Genomic DNA, 23,116 nt, shown 5'->3' on the forward strand with positions numbered 1-23,116 from the left:
TAATATACATATATATATATATATATATATATATTTGGCTCAAGTATTTATGTACATAAACTTAAAGCAAAGAAAGAGAAAGAAAATGAAAAAAATTGTGCATAAGTTAAGAAATAAGAATCGGGTTGGGTCTAGTACTCTTGTGCATTGAACCTGTTAGGATTTTGATACATGTTAAATAACTGTCACGTGTCCATATCTCAACGGGTTCAATGCACAGGAGCAATAGACCCAACTCTGGCCCTAAGAAGTATATGTAATGTTCATTTGGGAACAACTTATCTAATTTTCTACTAAAAAATTTCTGTTGAAAGTGTTTTAAAATATACTTGTACATTGAAAAAGTAAAAAAAAAAAAAAAAAAAAAGGCGGGAAAAAGTGAAGTTAAAAAACTAAAAACTAAAAGTTAAAAAATTGAAACTGATACCAAATAGATTCATAATTGAACATAATTATAAGAAATACCTCATAAGCCATGCAAAATTGCAAATACGATAGACGATATCATGGAATTGGAACTCCACTCAACCTGGATTTGGAAGTATCAATTCAAAAAGATCTAGATTGAAGAATTTTGTAATAAATGGATTCAAATTTGGACCCTCTGTATGGGTTTTGATTTGGGTTGGACCCATCAGGATGGGTGGGATATGATTAATATATATTTTGAGAATAAGCTAATGGGTCTAGGCTTATTGAAAAGCATATGAAAAATTGGAGTACGAGGTTTTTTAGGAGGCCCAATCAGCTACATCAGTAACCTAGTGAGTACCTCGGTCCATCAATATCTCAGAAGTCTTTAGCCACCTGGCCTTTGGGCTCAAAGTATTTGTTTTTGTTTTGTTGTTTTGACCGTCATGTTTGTCATGTTTGGGATATTAGTGCATTTCCTCAAGTTTTCAATAAAGATATCTAAGGTTTAAATCTCTCAATTTCTAATCACAGGGCGGATTGCCAAATGGGGGACTCGGTTGGGATCGTTTGACATAAGATCCCGACCTAGAAGCTCGGTAAAGGGACAGGTTCTCGCTGATTTCATCGCAGAATTCACACCCAAGAATGAAGGCAAGGTAATCTGTAGTGTGGAGATTCGCCCGTGGAGGGTATTTGTGGACGGCGCATCAAATGCTATGGGGGCCGGGGCTGGTATTGTCATAATCACCCCTGAGGGTATACGACTGGAACACTCCTTCAGATTGGGGTTCAAAGCCTCGAACAACGAAGCCGAGTATGAAGCCCTACTGGCCGGGTTGAGGGCAGTATTGCATCTGGGCGCAAAGGATGTAGAGATCTACTCGGACTCTCGGCTGGTTGTTTATCAGATCACTGGGGACTTCGAGGCTCGGGACCCTCGAATGAAAGCTTATCTAAGTACGGCAAAGCAGATTATCGGTCAGTTTGGAACGGTAAAGATATCCCAGGTAGCCCGGTCACAAAACAAGCACGCTGACTCTCTTGCCACGTTAGCCTCATCGGCCACCGAGGACACGCCGAGGCTTATCACGATAGAACTTATAAGGGAGCCAAGCATCTGTGTGAAGAGTGTTACTGACCAGGCCGGAGTAGAGGTTGCGCAGGTGGCAGTGACTGGTCCATGTTGGATGAACCCGATCATAGACTTCCTTGCCGAAGATAAAGTTCCAGAGGATGAGGCCGAGGCCAACAAGATTCGACGGATGGCTTCCAGGTACTGGCTGTCTTCGGACCGAAAGTTGTACCGAAGGTCCTTCGCAGGCCCTTACCTCTTGTGCCTACATCCCGAAAAAGTCAAAGAGCTTCTGACCGAGCTGCATGAGGGAGTGTGTGGCGGGCATGCTGGGGGACGATCTTTAGCACACAGAGCGATGACACAGGGGTTTTGGTGGCCACAGATGCAGAAGGATGCCGCCGAATACGTTCGGAGTTGCGAACAGTGTCAAAAGCACGCCCTAATGATCCATCAGCTTGCAGGACGTCTAAATCCTGTCAGCAGCCCGTGGCCATTTGCACAATGGGGGCTTGACATCCTCGGGCCATTCCCCCGAGCAACGGGGAACCGCCGTTTTGTATTAGTGGCTGTAGATTACTTCACGAAGTGGGCTGAAGCTGAAGCCTTGGCTAATATCCGGGATACTGACGTGAAAAAATTTGTATGGAAAAACATAGTTACAAGGTTTGGGGTGTCGAATTCGCTAGTAACAGACAATAGGCTACAGTTCGACAGCAACGCTTTTTGGACCTTCTGCAGCGAGCTCGGCATTAGGAACAAGTATTCAACCCCGGCATACCCACAAAGCAACGGCCAAGCTGAAGTAGTAAACAAGACTATTTTGAACGGGCTCAAGAGAAGGTTGGATGGAGCGAAAGGAAGATGGGCGGAAGAGCTACCCAGTGTATTGTGGGCCTACCGCACGACCCCCAGGAGATCCACGGGGGAAACCCCGTTTTCTCTGACATACGGAGCAGAAGCAGTGATACCAACCGAGGTGAGCTTATGCAGCGCACGAGTCGCCGGGTTTGACCCCGTCCAGAACGCCGACCTGATGATGGAGCATTTGGATTGGCTAGAAGAATGCAGGGAGGCCGCGACCGTACGGCTTGCCGAGTATCAACAGAAGCTGGCCCAAAGATACGACTGAAATGTAAAGGGGAGGGAATTCAATGCCGGGGAACTAGTGTTAAGGAAGGTAGTGGGGAACATGCGAGACATGGTTGCAGGGAAGCTTGCTCAAACCTGGGAGGGGCCATACAGAGTCACAGCCATCGCGGGTGCAGGGGCCTACTACTTGGAAGACCTTGACGAGAGGCCGCTCCCCCGACCATGGAACGCCAACAACTTGAAGAAATTCTACGCATGATCACCCGTGTAAGCCAGAGCTTGTATTCAATTGAAATTAAGAGCATGATGAACTTTTTTTTGTATATGCTGTTTTTGGCTCCGTAACCGCACACCAAGAGAATTACAAACAAATCTCTAAGGACAGAAACCTGACCCTCAGCTCGATCACAATCGCCGAGCAGGTGAAAACCTTACAAATAAATCTCTAAGGACAGAAACCTGACCCTCGGCTCGATCAAAATCGCCGAGCAGGTGGAAACCTTACAAATAAATCTCTAAGGACAGAAACCTGACCCTCGGCTCGATCAAAATCGCCAAGCAGGTGGAAACCTTACAAATAAATCTCTAAGGACAGAAACTTGACCCTCGGCTTGATCAAAATCGCCGAGCAGGTGGAAACCTTACAAATAATGATCTAAGGACGAAAACCTGATTCTCGGCTAAACTAAAATCGCCGAGCAGGTTGAAACCTTACAAATAATGCTCTAAGGACGAAAACTTGATTCTCGACTAAACTAAAATCGCCGAACGGGTGGAAACCTTACAAGTGAATACTCTAAGGACGAAAGCATGATTCTCGGTTGAACTAAAGCATGATGAAAACCTAACCCTTTTACAAATACTAAGTCCATTAGCGCTCTCAAATTACCCAAGGCACCGCACAACAGGTTTTGGGGGTACCATTCCATCAAGCGGCCATAGCACTGGCATGATTCAAGCAAAACACAGCAATAGATATAAACACATTCAACAGATTGAAACGGAAAAAGAAAACTCTACCAATTAAATAGATAAAGGCAATTGTTCGGTCACCACATCCCGGTGACATAGGCAAATAAAAACCAACAAATTAAAAGTAAGATAGAAAATAAAAGTGAAATCAGCTGGGAGGTTGGGTCGGCGGGGTCACTTCCTGCTGGACGGTCAGGGGGAAAGGCGGGTCCTCACCGAGAAGCTCCTGCACAGTCGGGATACTGGTGGCTTCCATTTCCCCGGGCTCGGCATGAGCATCGATTTGTTCAACCAGCTCCCTCATACTGGCCGTCTCCTCCTCGTCAATAGCAACTGGGGCATTCTGGGCGGCAGGTGCAGGGCTCGGAAATGGAATTTGGCCGTGGTCTCTCAGATGCGAATCTTCGGGAACTCCCATTACTTAGAGAGCGGCAAACCACCCGGCCTCAAAACCCATATTCCGAGCCCGAGCCACCACCGGCTCTGCGGAATTTTCGGCATCAGCGAAGCCGACGTCGTACCATTTTTGCTCCGCGGCCGCCAAGCCTGCCCTGAGGTCGGCTATCTCCTCGGCGTTGAAAGTGTTAAGGCTGATGGCTTCGGCTAGCTTGACCTCCGTCTCATTCTGCTTGGTCAGGAGCTCCGCATACCTCTTTTCGGCCAATGCCCGGTTCTTCTCCGCAGCAGCAGCCTTTTTCTCAGCAGACTCAGCAGCCTTCAGCTTTTCCTTAGCCGTTTTCACCGCTGACTCCCGCGCCTCCTTCTCGCGCTCGTTTTCCTCGGCAAGATCCCGTGCCCGGGCAGCCACAATGTGAGCCATTTGAGCGGCCTAGCAAGCACAAAGGTTAGAAAAGAAGCAAAAGGGAATCTGTATGAAGGAATAGATAGACGAAAGAATTACCGCTATGGCGTGCCACTCTAACTGGCGCCCCACAGACTCCTCGGACCCCTCCTCAAAGGCGTGCACGTCCTCGGGAAGAAGAAGAGCTTCAGCCAAAGTTTGGGCAATACGGCCGCCCTCGCCCTTCTCCCACATACGAACACAGGCAGTTGAGGGCAATGGCTTGCCGTCCAACAGGAACTTTGGCTTCCACGCTAGAGCCACCTGAGAGGAGGACGCACCTCCCGTGCCAGCTTCGGTTGGCGGCTCACGGATGACGATTCCCCCTGTTGGTCGGGGAGTAGTCTGGACAGCGGCATCTCCTGGGCCCGTGGAAGGTTGATCGGTGACTTTCTGTTTCTTACGGGCCCGTCCGGCCTGCGAAGAGGGTGGAGGCTGAGGCGCTTGACCCCGACCCTGAGAAGGTGGGGGCTGATTGGGTTGCCGGGCACTAGGCACGAACCGATCTATTGTCATGACCTTCCTGGATACAATCCTTCCACCAGGTTGGATTGCTTTAGCTAGCAGGGCAGCCACTTCTATCGCTTGTTGTGGAGGCTCGGCGGCCGGATTCTCGGGGTCGGGTTGCTCTGGGACTTGGTCTTCTTGCTGTATGGCTTTGTGGGCTCTCTCCCTGAGGCGCCGAGATACCCGTTCCGCGGACTCGTCTCGCAAAGGGGCTAGCTCGTCCGAGCAAGTAAACCGCCGACCAAATTCCCTCGCTTCCCTGGTTGTAAGCTTCGGCGGCAAAAAGTTTACGTACCAGACGTCTATATATGATAGCAGGGGGCTGTCAACTATCAGTGCCTGCTTGAAAGGCTGCCAGGTAGAATAAACCCGCTCCACTCCAAGGATTAAGTGCGAGGCCCAGAGTTGTCCGTCCCAATGCACGTATATCTCGGAACGGAGGACGAAGTTTAAATCCTTGGCGTGGACGGCTCTGAGGTCCTGAACAAACACTTTGCCGTCTGCAAAAGAACAAGTGACGCATTAGTCTCTAACAATAAAAAATTGTACTTCAATAAGAAGAAAAGAAGAGGTGGAGGGAAGCAATTATATGAAGGGGATGGTACGAACCCACTTCACGCCGTGTAAGGGGGCAATGGATCTTCCTAGCAAACCAATTGCCGCGCACCCTAACGAACTCCCGGCGGAGTTCCTGTTCGAATCAGGTAGGCATGATATCAGCCGTACCCGAGCATCTCTTGTCTTTAGGTAATAATTGGTGACTTTGCTCCCACAGAAGCTATACATTTGGTTAATGTCATGGTGGTCTAACTGTAAGTTAAAGGTGTGGTTCAACTTACTGACACAACTAACTACCCAGTAAAAATTGGGGGGAAGCTGGTCAGGGCACAACCCATAGTAAGTGAGTGTGTTTATCAAGAGGGGATCTACGGGGAACCTGACCCCACCTTCTAAAATGGATATCAAAGGAAAGAAGGTTGTACCCCGCCCTCGGTGGAGTTCAATATCACTCTCATGGCAGTAAGCCACATCCACGTCATCGGGAATATTAAATTTACTCCTAAAGGTGGCCAAAGCAGCCGGGGATTCTAGAAGGTAAGAGTAACCCATCTATAACGCCTAAAACTACAAAAGTGAACTCAAAGAAATAAAGCTGAAGGAACAGGAAGGGGAAGAAAAACTTACTTTGGGTTCTAAGGAGGAAAAGAACACTGAGCAAGCAAGCGCACAGAAATGTGGTCGGCAGAGAGTAAGCACTAAAGATCAGAGGCGAAGGAAAAATGGAATGGTGTTCAGAGGGGGACTATTTATAGAGCCAAAAAGAAATGAGGGAAGAAGAAACGCTTAATCAAGCAATAAATGGGCACAGTTTACAAGCGATCCAGCGAATGCCAAACGTAACCGATTCGCGCGCCGCTTCGGTTCGCGAACCGTCAGGCAATAATGACGACTGCGCCTGGCATCGCGAAACGGCGCGTCTTTTGAGATGGATATTAATAAGACGTGACAGTCATAAGTCCTAGGCTAGAAGATCCCCGAGGTCAAAAGGCCCAGACAGCTCCTTGATTCCTCTCGGCGACCGAATATGAATCAAGGGGGGGCTATTGTACGGCACCGAGATCCCAGGCCCATACAGGCCCTGGGCCTAGTTCCATACCGGCCTTGGGCGCAGGCCCATACAGGCCCTGGGTCCAATCCCATAACCGACTTTGGGCACAGGCCCAGCAGAAAGGTCCAGTTATCCTGCGCTCTTCTTGAAGCTTCCTTAATGTACAGACAAGTGTAGGGTATTGAATTCCAAGAGGTGATCGGTCAAACGTTCCCGGTCAAGTATATGAACTGTTCCCAGGAAAATATGATATGCACAGGAAACTGAGTTGCCGAACATAATCGGTCAAGATGGAACCAAGTTCCAAGATCATAAATGCTGCACCGCCCTCTCACCTAAACATCCACTTTAATCAGATAATATTGGACCTTCAGTAGCACTAACGGTGGCTGTAATCATAATCTCCCCACTAACCTTGGCTATAAATAGAAGAAAGTTGGGAGAAGAAGGGGTTCAGAAAAATTAAGAGAAAACAGTCAAGTGGGTGAACATCAACTGGGCGTTGCTTTGAGTCTCTCTGCCGAGAACGACCCATAGTAGGAAATTCTTAAACCCACTACAAATAAATTGTGAGCCCAAATGATCTGAGGCCCAGAAGTCTTATACTTGGTTCTTACAATTAATATATCAAAAAGGATAAGAATATCAATTTGTATAATTAGAATAAAAAAGAACTAAGAAAATTTTTACATGGAAATTGGTATACTTTATCTCTATTTGTAATGATATCAACTTGGTTCGACCAATGATATTGTGGTTTAATGAATTTCTTTTAATAAAAAGGTTTGTGATTTATGGATGTATGAGATCATACTTGAAATTTAAATGGGGATTGAATATATTTCACATAAAAAGTAAAGTATAGACATTTAAAATTAATGAATATTATTTTATTATTGGAAAAAAATATTAATGAATATTCTAGTTAACGTTGGATTGGTCAAAACAAATAAATGTTTTTAATTAATAGGCTGGAGTCATCAAATACACTTATTGAACTTGATTAGTAATATATTAGGCATAGTAGCAAAAAAAAGACATGCTTGGCTTGCTAGCTATACTAATTTATTCAACTTAATTAGTCTTAATCTAAATTAAAATTATGGTCAATTAGGTCGAAGGGTAGGACAATTGAGTGGAGATCATCCTGATAGTTGGGTACTTTTCTTCTTCCTCCATGTAAGCACCAACTAATTGAGTCACTTCTATGCATTATTTATTAATTTCCTCAATCAACAATTGAATCTCTTATTCTTCCTTCCTTGAAGATTGATTGTGCTGAATTATAAAAGCTCATTATTTAATTGGTTGACTCATATGCACTCTTTATCAATTTCTCAATTAACATATCATTTGTTGTCACTTTTACCCACGTTATTTTAGGCCTCTCGTCATGTTTCTTTTCATTCTCCAACTTGAATTGAATCATTTTTTTTAGTACATTGATCAATTTCCATTGCACATGACTAAACCATCTTAAATTTCTTTCATATTTTCAAAAATACAAGCTAAATCTACCAAACCAATGACTTCCTTTGTACATAGTAAACCATATTAACCTCTCTTTTATGTTTTTCAACACAAGCCATCCCTAACCTTAAGCGAACAACTTCAACCCCAGTTTTATATTTTCAAACATCCTTAATTAGTCTCTTCACAATATTTTTCTATTGTAGATTTCAGTTAGGTTATGTGTGGGGTCCGAGGACCTAGGAGTCCCAACCGAGGATTAATTTGCTCAATCTAGGCCACGAAGGGTAAGCAAACTATGAGGACTCTGCCTACTTGAGGAGAGTAAAAGAATTAGGATAATTGATATCCCTTAAAGGCCTAAGGAAAGGAGAAGAGATAGCAACGAGGGCAAGAATGGTGGGAGTAAGTTTCTTGAAGGATATACCTCCCACCTTCGCATTCAATACCCTACACCAACCTTATCAGTTGCACTAATGTGAAAATGATGAATAGTAACTTTACTGCTAGTAGTCCCTTCTACCACCTTCAGAATGGTCTTAATGGGACAAATATTCTAAAACTTGCCCTGAGACATATAGGTGGAGGGCTGTGATACATGGTAAAGGGCTATAAAAGGAAGGGAATGCCCCATAAAATAGGGATGAACAATTTCTATGTAATAAGAGAACAGTAAGGAGAATTCAAGATTACCTTGTAAAGAACCAGAACTAAATTTATACATAAGAAGTTGATTCTTGGATTTGCCTGAGGAGAATATTATCCTTAATTGATATTCCATTTGCACTTATCTGCTACTTAGGATTCTTCTGTCCTAGACTTGGACTTAACCTTGTATTGCATTTGAGTCAGTTACCCACTCTTTTAAAAATTATATTGTTTGTGCTTGATTTGAGGAATAAGGTACCATTGATCTAAATGGGCTTGGGCCTTTATTTTTTGAGTTTCTACAGGTTAATTGGTAAAGTTGTGTATTATTGACTAAGGAATTTAGGTTTAAATCCTATCTTAACCTCATGATTAAAGAGCAATCACTGCAGAGAGAACACACATAAGCTATACACACACACAATTGGAACATATTTAGTGCAAATTATATTTTTTCATCCTAAACTATCACTTCGATTACATTTAACTCCTTAAACTATTAAAATGCACAATTAATTTCCCAAAATTATAACTCTATTTCAATGTTTCTCTTACAGTTTGTTTTGATGTTAAGTGTGACAGAATTTTGCATTTAAATACCAATTTATCACTCTATACAAAACATACAGTTGTGGGTAAATTAATCTTCCAATGTTAAATGCCGTTAGAATTAACATCAAAACAGAGGACATGAGGCATTATTGAAATTAGAGAGTCAATTAATAATTTAGTAGGTAAAGTTAAATTGTATTTGTAGTCATAATTTAAAATGAATAGTGCAATTTCTCCTTCTACTTATAATTCATTTTATAAAAATGTTAAATCAGCCTATTCATTCTTAAAAAAAAAAGAAAAAAAAAGAAAAAAGGAGAGAGAATGCGTGGGTAAGAGTAGGGATATACCAGGAGGGAAACAGGAATCTCTCTCTTTCATTCTGTAGGAGCTCTTTTCCTCCTCCTCCTTCCTTCTTCACTTTTCCTCTTTGCCAAATAAAGAATCAAACTCAAAACCTCTCTTCATTACCTCATTTTATTCCAAAACCCCAAAATTCTCAAGCTTTTTCAATTTTATTTTTGACCCTTCAAAAAAAAAAAAAAAAAAAATGAAAAACAATAGTTGGAAAAAAAACACTTGTAAAATAAAAACACAGTAGACTCTGTCTCTAGCCAATAATACTAGGCAGCAGTTGTCGTCTCAAATACAAAACATAGTATGCGGAGAAAATCGCAGCCGTGCTTTAATCTCCTCCTCTCTCATCTCCGCCGTTGCTCCTCCGATCAACAATACTCATATTTTCACTCCTTTCCTCTTGTAAAGCTCTCACAGTTTTTACTGTTAAACCCTTCCTCCGATCATCACACTCAATGTCAAAGTTACAGCACTGGTAGCTCTAAACTGGGTTCTTCTTCATTCTTTGGTCCTCATTTTCAATCATCGAAACGGTTCGTTTTGTTGGGCTTGGTTTCCTTGGACGACAACAACAAGCTTCGCCGTCACCACTATTCCTCTCATCGCAGTAAAGTTCTTTACTCTCTTTTTCTGTGTGTTTGTTGAAAATTTTATTGTTTTTGAAAATTTTGTTGATTTTTGGTGGTGGTGGTGGCAGATTTTTTTACGAGGGCAAAGCAAGTGCAGAAGATTGACTTCAGGGATGAACACAGGTAAAGATATCTGTTTTTGTATTGTTTGTTTCTGTTTTTACCTTTGCATTTGGGTCTTGAGTATTAGGTGAGGATTGGAAATGTTAATGATTTTTATTTTTTATTTTTTATTTTAATTTTAATTTTGTGAAGGTGGGGTTTGTTGTTTTTGTATGGAAAATGAATGTGGCAAGGAATTGTGTTATGTACTTTCGAATTTTTTGTGAATTTCAATAGGAATTTTTAGGATAATGTTGAAAGTTACCGAGGCATGATTTTGATCATTCCCAGAATGCACAAAGCTCCCACTTTTGTGGAGTCTGGGAGAGGACATGGTAGGCAGCTTTACTTCTAGTCCAAAAGCTCCCTTTTTTTGGGGGGAGGGGGGGATTTTTATTGCAATGCACCCGTGAGAAATAGTGATTTGATTTGATTCAAGGAAAAAAAAAGAGGTAGAGGAAAAGTTGATAAACATAGCTCAGGTGGCACGTCGGCCCCTTATAAAGTCTAGGTGGAGGGTAAGGGCATTCAAAACCTATTGGGTGTGTGCAACTTACCAATAAAAAATGAGGTTGATGAAGACTTAAAATAACTCTAGTAGAAGTAATAAAAAAGGACATGTTAATTAAGAAGGCAACAAAGATAGATGTTGGTTAGGATAGAATGACATGGAAGAATACATGTGGTCATTCTTGATTAGTATGTTGGGAATCTATAGTGAGGTGTTGGTGCTTGGGTGGTGTGATCTCCATTCTGTGGCACCTTCCATTGCGACCTTAAACCTGAATGGCCGATCTCCACCGTAGGGATTTCTGTCCACCTCTTGTTTGATGAGAATGACAATTTCAAGGGTGGGGATTTCGGTCTCAGTGCTGTTTTGGTCTCTTCGTTTTGCGGTGTAGGGAAGACAAAGGAAACGAGAGGGAGAGATTTAAAAAAAAAAAAAAATACAGAATATTATTTTAATAGAATGAAGAAAAAACTAGAGTTGGATGTGGAGTGTTTTGAATATGAGTAGGTAAAATAAAAAATACAGCTTCTTAAGTTAATATTCAACTAAAAAGTTTGCTATGCATATGCTAATGCTCTAAGAAGGCTAAGAGAAAATTCTTTATTTTGTACACTTGTGTTTGACACATGTTAAGAGGATTTAGTGACCTCCCACTTTATACCTATTCCTTTCTTTTCTAATATATATATTTTAACTGTTCCAATAAAGCAAAGGAAGAAAATTTGAGATTTTTACACTTGAAAAGAATTAAGGAAAAATTATCATATTACTTGGGATGTTGAGTCAAACTGCAGCCTCTGCTCTGAGATTAAAATTGGAGGACCTTAAGTGTTTTAGATGCCTGGATAATGCTTCATTGCAGTCATTGCTGATTTATGCTGTATGTATTTGACATCTATATGGCTCTTTGCTTATTCAGTAGTAGCAGTCTAGCAGACCTTATGAGGTTAAATTGTTCTTTTACCAAGAGTGTTAGGGCTTCAAGATAAGTGGGTGAAAAGGTAGGTAATTTTTGGAATTGGTATAGAGAGATTTCAGCTAGAAAATGAATTTAATATTTATACTGTTACTCATATGTTTAAAGAAAAAGAATTCTGTGTGCCATCTCAATATTTGAAAGCAGAAGTGTACTTCTTGACAGGCTCATAGTTATGAGTTATAAGTGACTCGACTGCTATGCTTGACATACTTTTTTTTTTTTTGAATGCTTTCTTGTGACACAGAGAGTGCCAATAAGTTTGGCCTCCTTCTTCTGCAATCTAATCCTTTTGTTTTTATTTTCTGTCTTGTGTTTTTTCTAGTCAAAGAGCAGTCACGACTGCATTGTGGTGCAACTTCCTTGTCTTCTCTCTCAAGTTTGGAGTATGGTTTACAACCTCTAGCCATGTTATGTTTGCCGAAGCTGTGCACTCAATTGCAGATTTTGCAAATCAGGTTTTTCTTCTAAGTTATTGTTCCTGACTGTGCTCTATAGAATATTCTCATTTCTGATTTGTTACATTGAATTTAACTCAGTTTTATTTATCATCAGATGCAGAGAAACTAATTTGTGTTCACTTTGTAGGCACTTCTTGCTTATGGTCTGAGTAGCTCAAGGCGTGCACCTGATGCTTTACATCCGTGAGTATATCATAAATGAGTGAGCTTTGCCCACCATTAACAACTTCTTAAATTTTCACCATTTTCAACATTCAATAACACGTATAAAATAGTCTTTTAGTCTTAGATTTATATTTGCATGCTTTTTTTTAGAAGTACTACATTGATATGAATAAAATTAATGGTCATTTTGTCATGTCATATAGGCTTAACTTGGACATCTGATTGATTTGATTTGGGGTCATTTTCTGAAAGTTTTGCGATGTTACATGAAAATTTTACATTTATTTCTTTAGATCTCCATCTAGGTTAGTCATCACTTAAAAAAAAAAAAAAAAAAAAAAACTTAACTAGAATACTTGAGTTCAACAATTGATCAAATTGGATAGAATTCTGTAGAGACTAGAATAGTGAACACAGTAATGAACATCTTTTACGTTATTAATTCCAATGGCTTGTTTATTAACACAGCCTCAAACATTATCGCATGGAGTGGCCAGTGACTTTTGTTTTTCTGTTTCAAAGTTACACTCATATGCACACAGATTCACATTTATGTGTAGAGTGAAAACACAAATTCGGATTCTAATTCTTTTTGTTTAATGTATGTGCTGAAAATTTTATTTGATTGTATTACAGTTATGGCTATTCCAAGGAAAGATTTGTTTGGTCTTTGATATCTGCTGTTGGTATCTTTTGTCTTGGTTCTGGTGCTACAATTGTTCATGGGTTTCAAAATTTGTGGACATCACAGGTACTTGTCCAAGAGAACCTTTACTTGGCAAATTTTACTACCTGAAATCCTATATCTTTGCTGTAATTAATTCCTGATTTTTAGGTGTTGCTTTAGTAAATGCATTTGCAATTTAATAATGAATAAGTATAATTTTCTTCAGCCTCCTGAAAATATTAAGTATGCAGCTCTTGTGATCGGTGGTTCATTTATCATTGAAGGTATAGCTCATTGCTTCACGATTTTATGCTAATTGGTTGACCCAAGCATATGTGCAGTTTAAATTTTGTCTTCAACTTATCCTTCCTTAAAATAAAGATTTTTTTTTTTAGGTGCTTCTCTGATTGTTGCCATACAAGCTGTGAAGAAAGGTGCAGCGGCTGAGGGAATGACCGTGCGAGACTATGTATGGCGTGGTCATGATCCTACATCTGTTGCAGTCATGACAGAGGTTATTTATCCTGCCTTTGTTCACCAACAGTTCCTGTAACTAATTACATATTTTTTCCTTTTAAAGAATAAATGTGAAGTAAGAGAAAAACATAACAACTAAAGATAAACTAGCAAAAAGTATAAGAGATTTACATGAAATTCCTATTTGGTCCCTTAAGTTTAGAAAGTTGCCATTTTGCTCTTTCCATCAGTCAGATTTGAACAGTATCAACAAGGCAATTTTGGAGGACATGGGATATGCCACTTTGATTGTTATCAACGTGGCATACCTATGTCAAAAAAAAAAAAAAAAAAAAAAAAAAAAAAAACTATCATGTCTTATTGAAGAATGTGGTTGCAGTTTTCTAGATTTAATGACCAGATTGAAATGATATGAATTTTTCAAGGACTATAATAATTATTTTCCCTTAATTATTTTATTGTTGAAAATTGGCTGATTTTTGTGAACTTGTTGGGTTCCTACATGATCCTACACATCCCAAAATATGATGGTTATGCCCCTCCATTTGATTTTAGGGCAAGGATCTAAATCAAACACTCACCAAACAAAAGAATAAACTCTTAACCTAAAGATGTGACCTTAATTGATTTGGCCTTTACCAAGAGAACACCCCCCCAAACTCCCCCCCTCCCCCCCAATAAAAAAGAGCCATAAAGCATGAGTATATCACACATCTCTTGCAGTGCCACATGTTTATAGTACAAATGTACAATATTTAGCCATAAAGTTATCTGCTAGCAGCGGCAGTGCTACACTAATGCTCTGTCTGGTTGGGGGTTGAAAAAGTAGAGAGATGGAAAATGGTGGGAAGATGGAAAAGTGGGGGAATAGAAAAATTATAGCTTTCCCTCATGTGTGTTTGATTGGGAGGATGGAAAAAAGTGGAGAGATGGAAATCTCCTATGTTTGGTTGAGAAGAAAATGAGAAGATGGAAATTGTAGTTTGTATAAATTTACTCTCACTTCCCTATTACATAAAACAAAATTTGTTTATAAAATTAAAAAAAAAAAAAAATTACGATTTAGGCTAAAAGAAAAAGAAAAAAGAAACGCGTAGCAGCGGAGGGATGGAAAGGGGTTGATGGGTCATTTCCCATCTACCCCCTCCTCCCATATTCTCCCCAAATTGGGCAGATGGGATTTTTGTGGGCTAGCGGAGAAAACACTTGGCCCCACTAACCCCCCTCCTTTCCCCTCCCAACTAAACAACCCTTTCTCCCCATTTTCTCCTTATTTTCCCCCTCCCCTTTTCCATCCTCCCCCAAATCACCCAAACCAAACAGAGGGTAAGGCTGCATTTGCTTCAATGTAAAATGTTTTTTTGACAGAAAAATGTTTTCAACTGAAAACTGCATGTTTTCCTGTATTTGGTTGCATTCCTGAAAATGCTTTGGAAATCATTTTTCGGTGTTTGACTTGTACATAAAATGGAAAAGAAAATTATTATAAGGATATAAAAATGATAAGTTTTGTTCACAACTTTAAAATATCGATCATAACAACTAAAATCAGTAAAATCAATTGCAAGGATGGAAAAAAGTGGAGAGATGGAAATCTCCTATGTTTGGTTGAGAAGAAAATGAGAAGATGGAAATTGTAGTTTGTATAAATTTACTCTCACTTCCCTATTACATAAAACAAAATTTGTTTATAAAATAAAAAAAAAAAAATTACGATTTAGGCTAAAAGAAAAAGAAAAAAGAAACGTGTAGCAGCGGAGGGATGGAAAGGGGTTGATGGGTCATTTCCCATCTACCCCCTCCTCCCATATTCTCCCCCAATTGGGCAGATGGGATTTTTGTGGGTTAGCGGAGAAAACACCTAGCCCCACTAACCCCCCTCCTTTCCCCTCCCAACTAAACAACCCTTTCTCCCCATTTTCTCCTTATTTTCCCCCTCCCCTTTTCCATCCTCCCCCAAATCACCTAAACCAAACAGAGGGTAAGGCTGCATTTGCTTCAATGTAAAATGTTTTTTTGACAGAAAAATGTTTTCAACTGAAAACTGCATGTTTTCCTGTATTTGGTTGCATTCCTAAAAATGCTTTGGAAATCATTTTTCGGTGTTTTGACTTGTACATAAAATGGAAAAGAAAATTATTAAATGGATATAAAAAAAATAAGTTTTGTTCACAACTTTAAAATATCGATCATAACAACTAAAATCAGTAAAGTGTCCCCCCCCCACCACCCCCCACCCCCAACAAGACATAGCCTCTCCCTTCCCCTTGCAGCCCAAAGGAAAAGAAGTGTAAGAAAAAGAATAAGTGACCTTGGCTTTGGAGCCTCATATAAGTTGTCATGCATGAGGCATAGCTATGGCTGTACAGGATGTGAGTACACCTTGTGTTAGCTTAATAGGTGAGTTGTTCTATGCAAAACTTTAATAAATTATTTTACTCTTAGTTTTTAGACGAGGCTTCAACCCCAAACTTTTGAAGCACTTTATCTTCATTGATTTGTAGATGTTAGGAACCCGGTGGTTCCTAATGGAGATTGATGGGAATTATAGAGGAATTGATGGGGATTGTAGGGAAATTGACTTAATTCGAGGTAGTCACCCTCCATAGAGAGAGAGAGAGAGATGCACTAATGCACTAAGAAGTTGGTTTATTCTTCAATTGATATCTCATATTGGATTACAATCATGTATTTATAGGAGACTAGCTCTAATCTCAATGGCCCACATGGCCTCATCTTATTAGTTTTATTATTCCCCATGTGCATTAATAATTCCAACACGTGCTAAATGTGATTAACATGCTTGGAATTGTAACTAACTAACTAACTCAATCTCAATACAACAATTATTATCCATATGCTTATAGCATTCCTAATAGTAGACCAGGATATTCTTGTCATGTAGATTTGAAATAAATGACAAGGTTATGCATAGCTTGTGAGTGGCTTTCAAGAAGTGGAGGGTATGTTTATGTCTGTAATGTACATTCAGATGGAAAAAGCTTTAGTTTACATCTTAATATGCTAGTGTTTTCGTGTCTCCTGTTTTATTTTATTTTATTTTATTTTTTGTTTCTTAATTCCCCACAATAAGTAAATGATAAGAAAACCACTTTAACACTATGTTTCTATGTAAAATGTTTTCCATATTTTTGATGTTTGGTACAGAAAAAAAAAAAAAAAAAAGGCAAAAAAGCCAAGTCAATGAAAACAATTACTATTGCTAGTGGAAAACAAGCACAATAAAAGCAGAAATCGTTTTCCAAAACTTAATACTGAAAAAACCACTAAAAATAAACTCCACAATGGTAACATATCTCTCTTCACCTCCATCTCCATAGACTGACTATTGACCGTTGATTTTTTTTCCCCTTGTAAATGACTTTTTAGTTCAAACCAGTCGCTTTCCTTAGAGTAAAATTTTCACATAGATTCCGAATTTGGGGTATGTTTTGACGTTTGAGACTTTCAAGTGGCCAAAAAAATGTTTTCCTTTTTAGGATCTAATTGTGTAAATGGAAGTTTGTGTTTGTATAGTTATTTAGAATTACAAAAATATTAATGATTTTTCATAAGAGCCAAAAAAAGGGTTTTCTGTCAAAATAAAAGGAGGTTAAGTATATGAACCACATTTTACCCACACCTGACGTCGCTCTTGTATTTTCCACCTTCTTTTTGTCCCTTGACTGTTTGTGCTGATATGCACATGACCTTGGAGACCATTGTTTGAAATTGATATGACTTGCAGCGATTACTATAGAGGAGTCTGGCTGTCTGATATTTGGTCTTTAGAAATGTTATATTATAAATATTGCTAAAAAAAAAATACAATATTATGTCCCTTACTAAATGATCTTAATTATGCAGGATGGTGCTGCAGTTACAGGTCTTGCCATTGCTGCTGCATCGTTGGTGGCAGTTAATAAAACAGGCAATGCCATATATGATCCCGTAGGTTCAATAATAGTCGGCCACTTACTTGGAATGGTATATGATTCTTCTGTCTCATCAATCTTTATGCATAATTTTTCTAAGAATGCTATGTTTTTGTCATGAAGCCCCAACTTATTTCTATACCTACCGGCTTGAATTGATCTCCAGTACAAGTACCTTCTTTGTTAAATTTTGTCAAACTTTTATTGGGAGTGTGGCATGATTGTAGTACCTAGCATTCAAGCATTGGCCTGAGGAATTTTGTCAAAACCATGTGTAGTTTTTAATATATATATATATATATATTATTTTTTTTTTTGATAATTAATATATATATATATATATATATTTAATGGGAGATAGAGTGAAGACATAATTTGAACTGAGGACCTTCTACTATGATATTATGATAAATATCAATTTTCTCAAAAATTTGACTTATTAAGAAATAGTGAATATAATCATTTAAGCAATATTCTAACATGATAAATTATCACTTTGTCTTACAAGCTTAAGCTGTTAGAAATGATGAATTTAATAATTCAATTATTACACTTGACCTTCCCCTTACAATTGGAGTTAAGCTACCTACCATCACATCTCTTAGACCCTGCAGATGTGGAAGCTTTGTGCACTAGATATGACTAATACTTCCCCTCGCATGTAGGTTCAAACTCCCACTTAATAAGTCGGGCCCAACGTGTGGGATTTTTAACTTTTAAATGGGAAATAGAGTAGAGATATGGTTTTAATTCAAGACGACTCGCTCTAATACTTTGTAAAACTATCACTTGTCCCAAAAGATTAAGCTTTAGGAATGGTGAATTTAATAATATTTAACAATTATACTTATCCCCAAAAAAAAGAAAAAAATACAATTATTTAAAAAAAAAAATCATGTTTAACCATTATTCTGACAATGGAGATGGTCTTTTTTATTTTATTGGTTGATATTAGGAATAAAATGGATGGTTGATGCTTTAGTCCCCCCCCCCCCCCCCCCAACCTCTCTCTCTCTCTCTCTCTCTCTCTCTCTCTCTCTCCCCTTTCGCCTTGACACACATACGTGCCTACTTGCGTGCGTTAGGGAGATAAAAATATAGCATAGAAGAGAAAAGGATTTGTAATTTAATAAAATATTACAATTGTGATTTTAATTTTAGGTTGTGGTAAGTGTAATTAAACTGAATTTGCTTTGCAGGTGGCTATCTTTCTCATCCAGAGGAATCGTCATGCTTTAATTGGTAGAGCAATGGATGATCATGATATGGAGAAGGTTCTACATTTCTTGAAAAATGACCCGGTATAACCATGGTGATGAATTTATTTTATCCAGTTGGGTTATGTTTGTATTTCATGAGTTTGAAAAATGAAGTTCTTCTTGTAGGTTGTAGATGCTCTATATGATTGCAAAAGTGAAGTTATTGGACCTGGATTCTTTAGGTTTAAGGCTGAAATAGGTGAATTTCCTGCCATTTACTATTCTTTCTTGATTCTTATTGTGATTAGGATCATAATATCAATCTTCATCAATATCTCCAGCATCCATAGTGTTTAAACACAACTGTTGTATATAAAGGTCAATGTCTATCAAATATCATCGGTAACACGTTGATGATGTGCCAAGAGCCTCACGGCCTGTTGGCATGTCTGGGCTTGGATTTGATCCAGGGCTTTGTGACTATGTCCCTCCACTTAATTGATCCAGCAACTTGTTAAGAGTAGGTTTTAGCCAAAAAAAAAAAAAAAAAAAAAAAAAGAACACATCGGTGATGTAATTGATATATGTTATGGACATGGTGGCATGTTGATTTGATTAAGGATTTTATTTGGTATATTGGGTCAATATAAGTTTATTGGCATTCTTCCCTCTCTATACTCTCTGCGGGTGATAATTTTCTTCTCTAGACTTCTGTGTGGTTAATAATTTTTTTATTATTTTTTATTTTTTTCCTTTTCCCCCCTATGTTCGTTGTTCAAATGCAACACATATATTAAATGTTAATTATTTGCTCTTTCTAATTCTTTTTTTAATTTTTTGAGAATTTGTTTCTCTGTTAAATCTTTTTCTCTAAATTGATGCTAACTAATTTTAGATGGCTGTAATGAGAATTCATAATATTGTTGTTTTATTTATTGTTCATATGGTCTGTCACCCTTTTTTTTTGGGGTGCAGGGTGGGTGGGGTTTCTTATGGCAAAAATTCAAATTACTAATTTTCAATTTTTATCTTGAAAATTTTATTTTTCAACAACCCGTATGTTAGCATTAGGGAAGTTAAATTTTCAGAGCAAGCTAGTGTTATATATCATAGTTAAGAAAAAAAAGTGTGGTAGTTAGTTGTTTAATTTCTCATTTTATTAGACCTCTCTCTCTTTTCTTTTCGGCAAGTGATTTACTAGGCCTCACATGTGTGGCTGTTTACACACATGCGCACGTGCATGCACAAAGTACAAGTTGATCTGTGAGCATTTTTTTTTTTTTTATAAATGAAATCTGTGAGCATTAAATTTGGCATCTTCTGAATTTCCACCAAGGATTTGCTTAAAGTAGCTTTTATTTAGCAACAAAAAGAGTATTGTATTACAAATTTCATGGGATTAAAACTGTGGCAGTAGACTTTGTCTCGAGGAATGTCAAAATATGTAGCAGAATTTTATTTTTGAGATTTACATGTAGGCCTCAATATCCTAATCTGCAGCAGCAGAACTCTGTTTCACTATTTTTGGATGCGAAAAAATTTACTAAGAATTAAATGTTACAGTATACATCCTGTATACTTGGGCTATACACCTTTTTAATTTAGTAAAATTTGTTATTTATATGAAAAAAAAATAAAAAAATTACAGTTTACTCCTGGGCATGAGCACAAAGTGCTTAGCCTGTAAGGGGTTAATGCCCCTGAATTACCTGGCATCTGGTTTTTGTGGGTGGGGTCAATTGCCAGTAAGTTTTTACTGGCTAGGGGTGAGTCCAAGGGGCTCTTCTATTTATCAACAAAAATAAAATGAAATTTACTGTAGCATAAATTTTTTCTGGACATTGGCATATCAATTTGAGTTATTCTTTTTGTATAAATTTGGTCAAATGAAATTATTGTTGGGACAACAATGTAATTTGATGGTGGGTTGCTGTATGTGAAGATTTCAATGGATTGATGGTGGTGCAAAATTATCTAAAAAGGACCGGACGTGAAGAGTGGGCCAGACAGGTATATCATCTTAACCTGTGATTTTTTTCATCTTCAGTTCACTCTTTGAACTGATTTTTATGTAAGAAAAGACACCACTGCATAATTCATTGCGATAGTAACCTATGCTAGCTACTTGATGTTTAGATGTTTCTAAATGCATATAAATTGATTTTGTCATGCCATATATAAATACAAATTTTTTTTTTGTCACTTTATTTTTCCTTATGTTTAATTGATTCTGATGTTTTCTTTGTTTTTAAAATGGCAACTAAACTTGCTGGTGTGGCCAGCTGAAATCAGCTCACATTAAAATTGCTGACTTGGAGAGTATAATCCAATTTTATTTGATGACGTGTTGCCACATCCTTGAGGTCCCTTCCATTGAAGAGACCTAGAAGTGGTGTACCTTCACCTACGTGTCTGGCAACAACAACCCTGTCCCTGTTGGTGGGTACTCCAACCCCTTACTTTCCGATGGTGGGTTCTCTGGCATCATTTTGAGGCCCAATGAGACCTCCGTGACTTTTACTTTTTTGTTGTGCTGGTGGTAGATCCATGGGTCTAACCCCAATCCCTCGCTCATTTCTGCCTTCAAGGCCATTGCCACCATGCCTGATAGATTTGTTGGGTAGTGTGGTTTTCTTGATTTCTTACACTACAAATAAAGTTTGGGGAATTTTGACTTTATGGGTTTTGGGAAATTTGGGTTTGATTTGTTTCTTACTATTTCTGTTTGATGGTGTTTTCTGGGTTTTGGCTGTGGGTGCCAAGTGGTTAAGAGGAGGGTTGCTATGATTATGATTGGTAGTGGGTTGAGCATTAAATAGCCATGAGAGAAGGAGAGAGAGAGAGAGAACTTGTTTTGGGTCATCAAAATATAATGAGGGTGATTTCAATTTGGCACATCAGTAAATTCTGTCAAGAGTTTTAGTGGCAAGGGTAACATTTAAATCAAATAGAAATTAGGACTACCATAGCGTGCACACAAAACCAAAAAAGAAGAAAAAAATGTAGAGGGATGTCTTCCATTGTCACCTTTGTTGCTTAGAGATTCTTACTTGCAAGTTGCAACTGCCAAGGAGATACTTTAGAACATTGTCAAAACGAACAAGTTCTCATGCAATATCTAGACATGCATGTATAGGAGATACTTCATGCATACTGTGAATACTGTGACATCTTTGAAAAATCACAATAATGCTTACATAGCACTTTTGCTGTAAAACAGTGGATAAAAATAAAATAAGTTTTCCATCAAAGTAGTCTGCATTCTCAACTTTTCATTCCTAACAAGCTGGCTGCATCAAGAGTCTTTAAATGGAGTGCCTACAGTCTCGGTTTTGTCTACCTAAATGGAGTGCATCAAGAGTCTTTCATGGTCTTGATGCAGTACATCATAGATCATAGATAGCATTCCTTTTCATAGAGTCTTTCATGTCTACCTAAATGGAGTACACCACTTCACAAGTCTAGACCATGAAAGGCATACATCATAGATAGCATTCCTTCTTCTTATGTTATCCCATAGTTCTTAATGGTGGAAATTGTCTACCTAACTTTTGAGCAAGGATCCCCCCCCACCCTCCCTTTTTTTTTTCCCCCTCTCTAGGGATAATCATATTCACCAGGAAATATCCATCCCTGGTGCATGTGTGGTGCATTTCTGACTGGATTTGATGATACACAGTTTCGTGAAGCGGCAAAGGAGGAAAATACTGCACTGCTCAAGGTCATGGCGAGTTATGGTAAGCTTTGTAGTGAGGAATGTGCTATTTTAATAATTTGTCTAAACGTCTTTTTTTTTTTTTTTTGCCTGAGTTGTCACCTGTTAAAAAATTGAGTTTTCATTGCAGGTGAGGAGGTGGTCACAGCTTTAGGAAGTGAAGTTGATAGGCTAGAAAAGGAGATCCAGGAGCTTGTTCCTGGTATTCGGCATGTCGATATAGAAGCTCACAATCCATCAGGCCCGAGCCCATGATCCACATATGTTTATACATAGGCTGTATTCTTTTGTGCATTCTTTTTTATCAATCTAACCTATGATTGTCAATCATTTTCTCATTCAATAAAATTTTGTTACTTATAAAAAAATGATTGCTTATCATTTTAATGCATCACAAGAGGGACAAATTGCAAGTTGTACAGTGATATCATGAATTTCTAATTGGAAATCAACAAGTTATCCCAGCCTGTGACCTTTGAAGTTAGAACTGCAAAACACTTGTACGGCTGTACTATAAAGAATATATCAACCAGTCTTCTTCTTATTTTTATCTATAATGGGGTATTGATATTGTTTTTGCTTAGTTATGTTTACTAAATTGACATTTGTACAGTGTTTATGGTGGAAAAGTTTTGCTAGATTTGTAATTATTTTGATAAGTCTTGCCTTTCCACAACTTAAAATCAAGTCATAGGTCAATTATCAACATTTTCTGTGAATCTCCTGTTTGTTCATTGAACTTGCT

General features: G+C 38.6%; 1 protein-coding gene across 1 annotated transcript; it reads left to right on the forward strand.

The window, feature by feature from the left end:
* The first annotated feature begins 9,488 nt into the window (after window positions 1-9,488).
* On the forward strand, window positions 9,489-22,954 carry LOC115991824 (metal tolerance protein C4). The gene is made up of 13 exons (XM_031115768.1): window positions 9,489-10,141; window positions 10,232-10,286; window positions 12,078-12,210; window positions 12,341-12,396; window positions 13,015-13,129; window positions 13,272-13,329; window positions 13,441-13,559; window positions 17,390-17,509; window positions 18,657-18,758; window positions 18,843-18,915; window positions 20,599-20,666; window positions 22,336-22,393; window positions 22,502-22,954. Exons 1-13 carry the CDS (start codon window positions 9,838-9,840, stop codon window positions 22,624-22,626), a joined length of 1,386 nt encoding a protein of 461 aa, XP_030971628.1. The 5' UTR covers window positions 9,489-9,837; the 3' UTR covers window positions 22,627-22,954.
* Window positions 22,955-23,116: the final 162 nt, after the last annotated feature.

This window comes from Quercus lobata, chromosome 5 (genome assembly GCF_001633185.2).
Source record: "Quercus lobata isolate SW786 chromosome 5, ValleyOak3.0 Primary Assembly, whole genome shotgun sequence".
Lineage (NCBI taxonomy): Eukaryota > Viridiplantae > Streptophyta > Magnoliopsida > Fagales > Fagaceae > Quercus > Quercus lobata.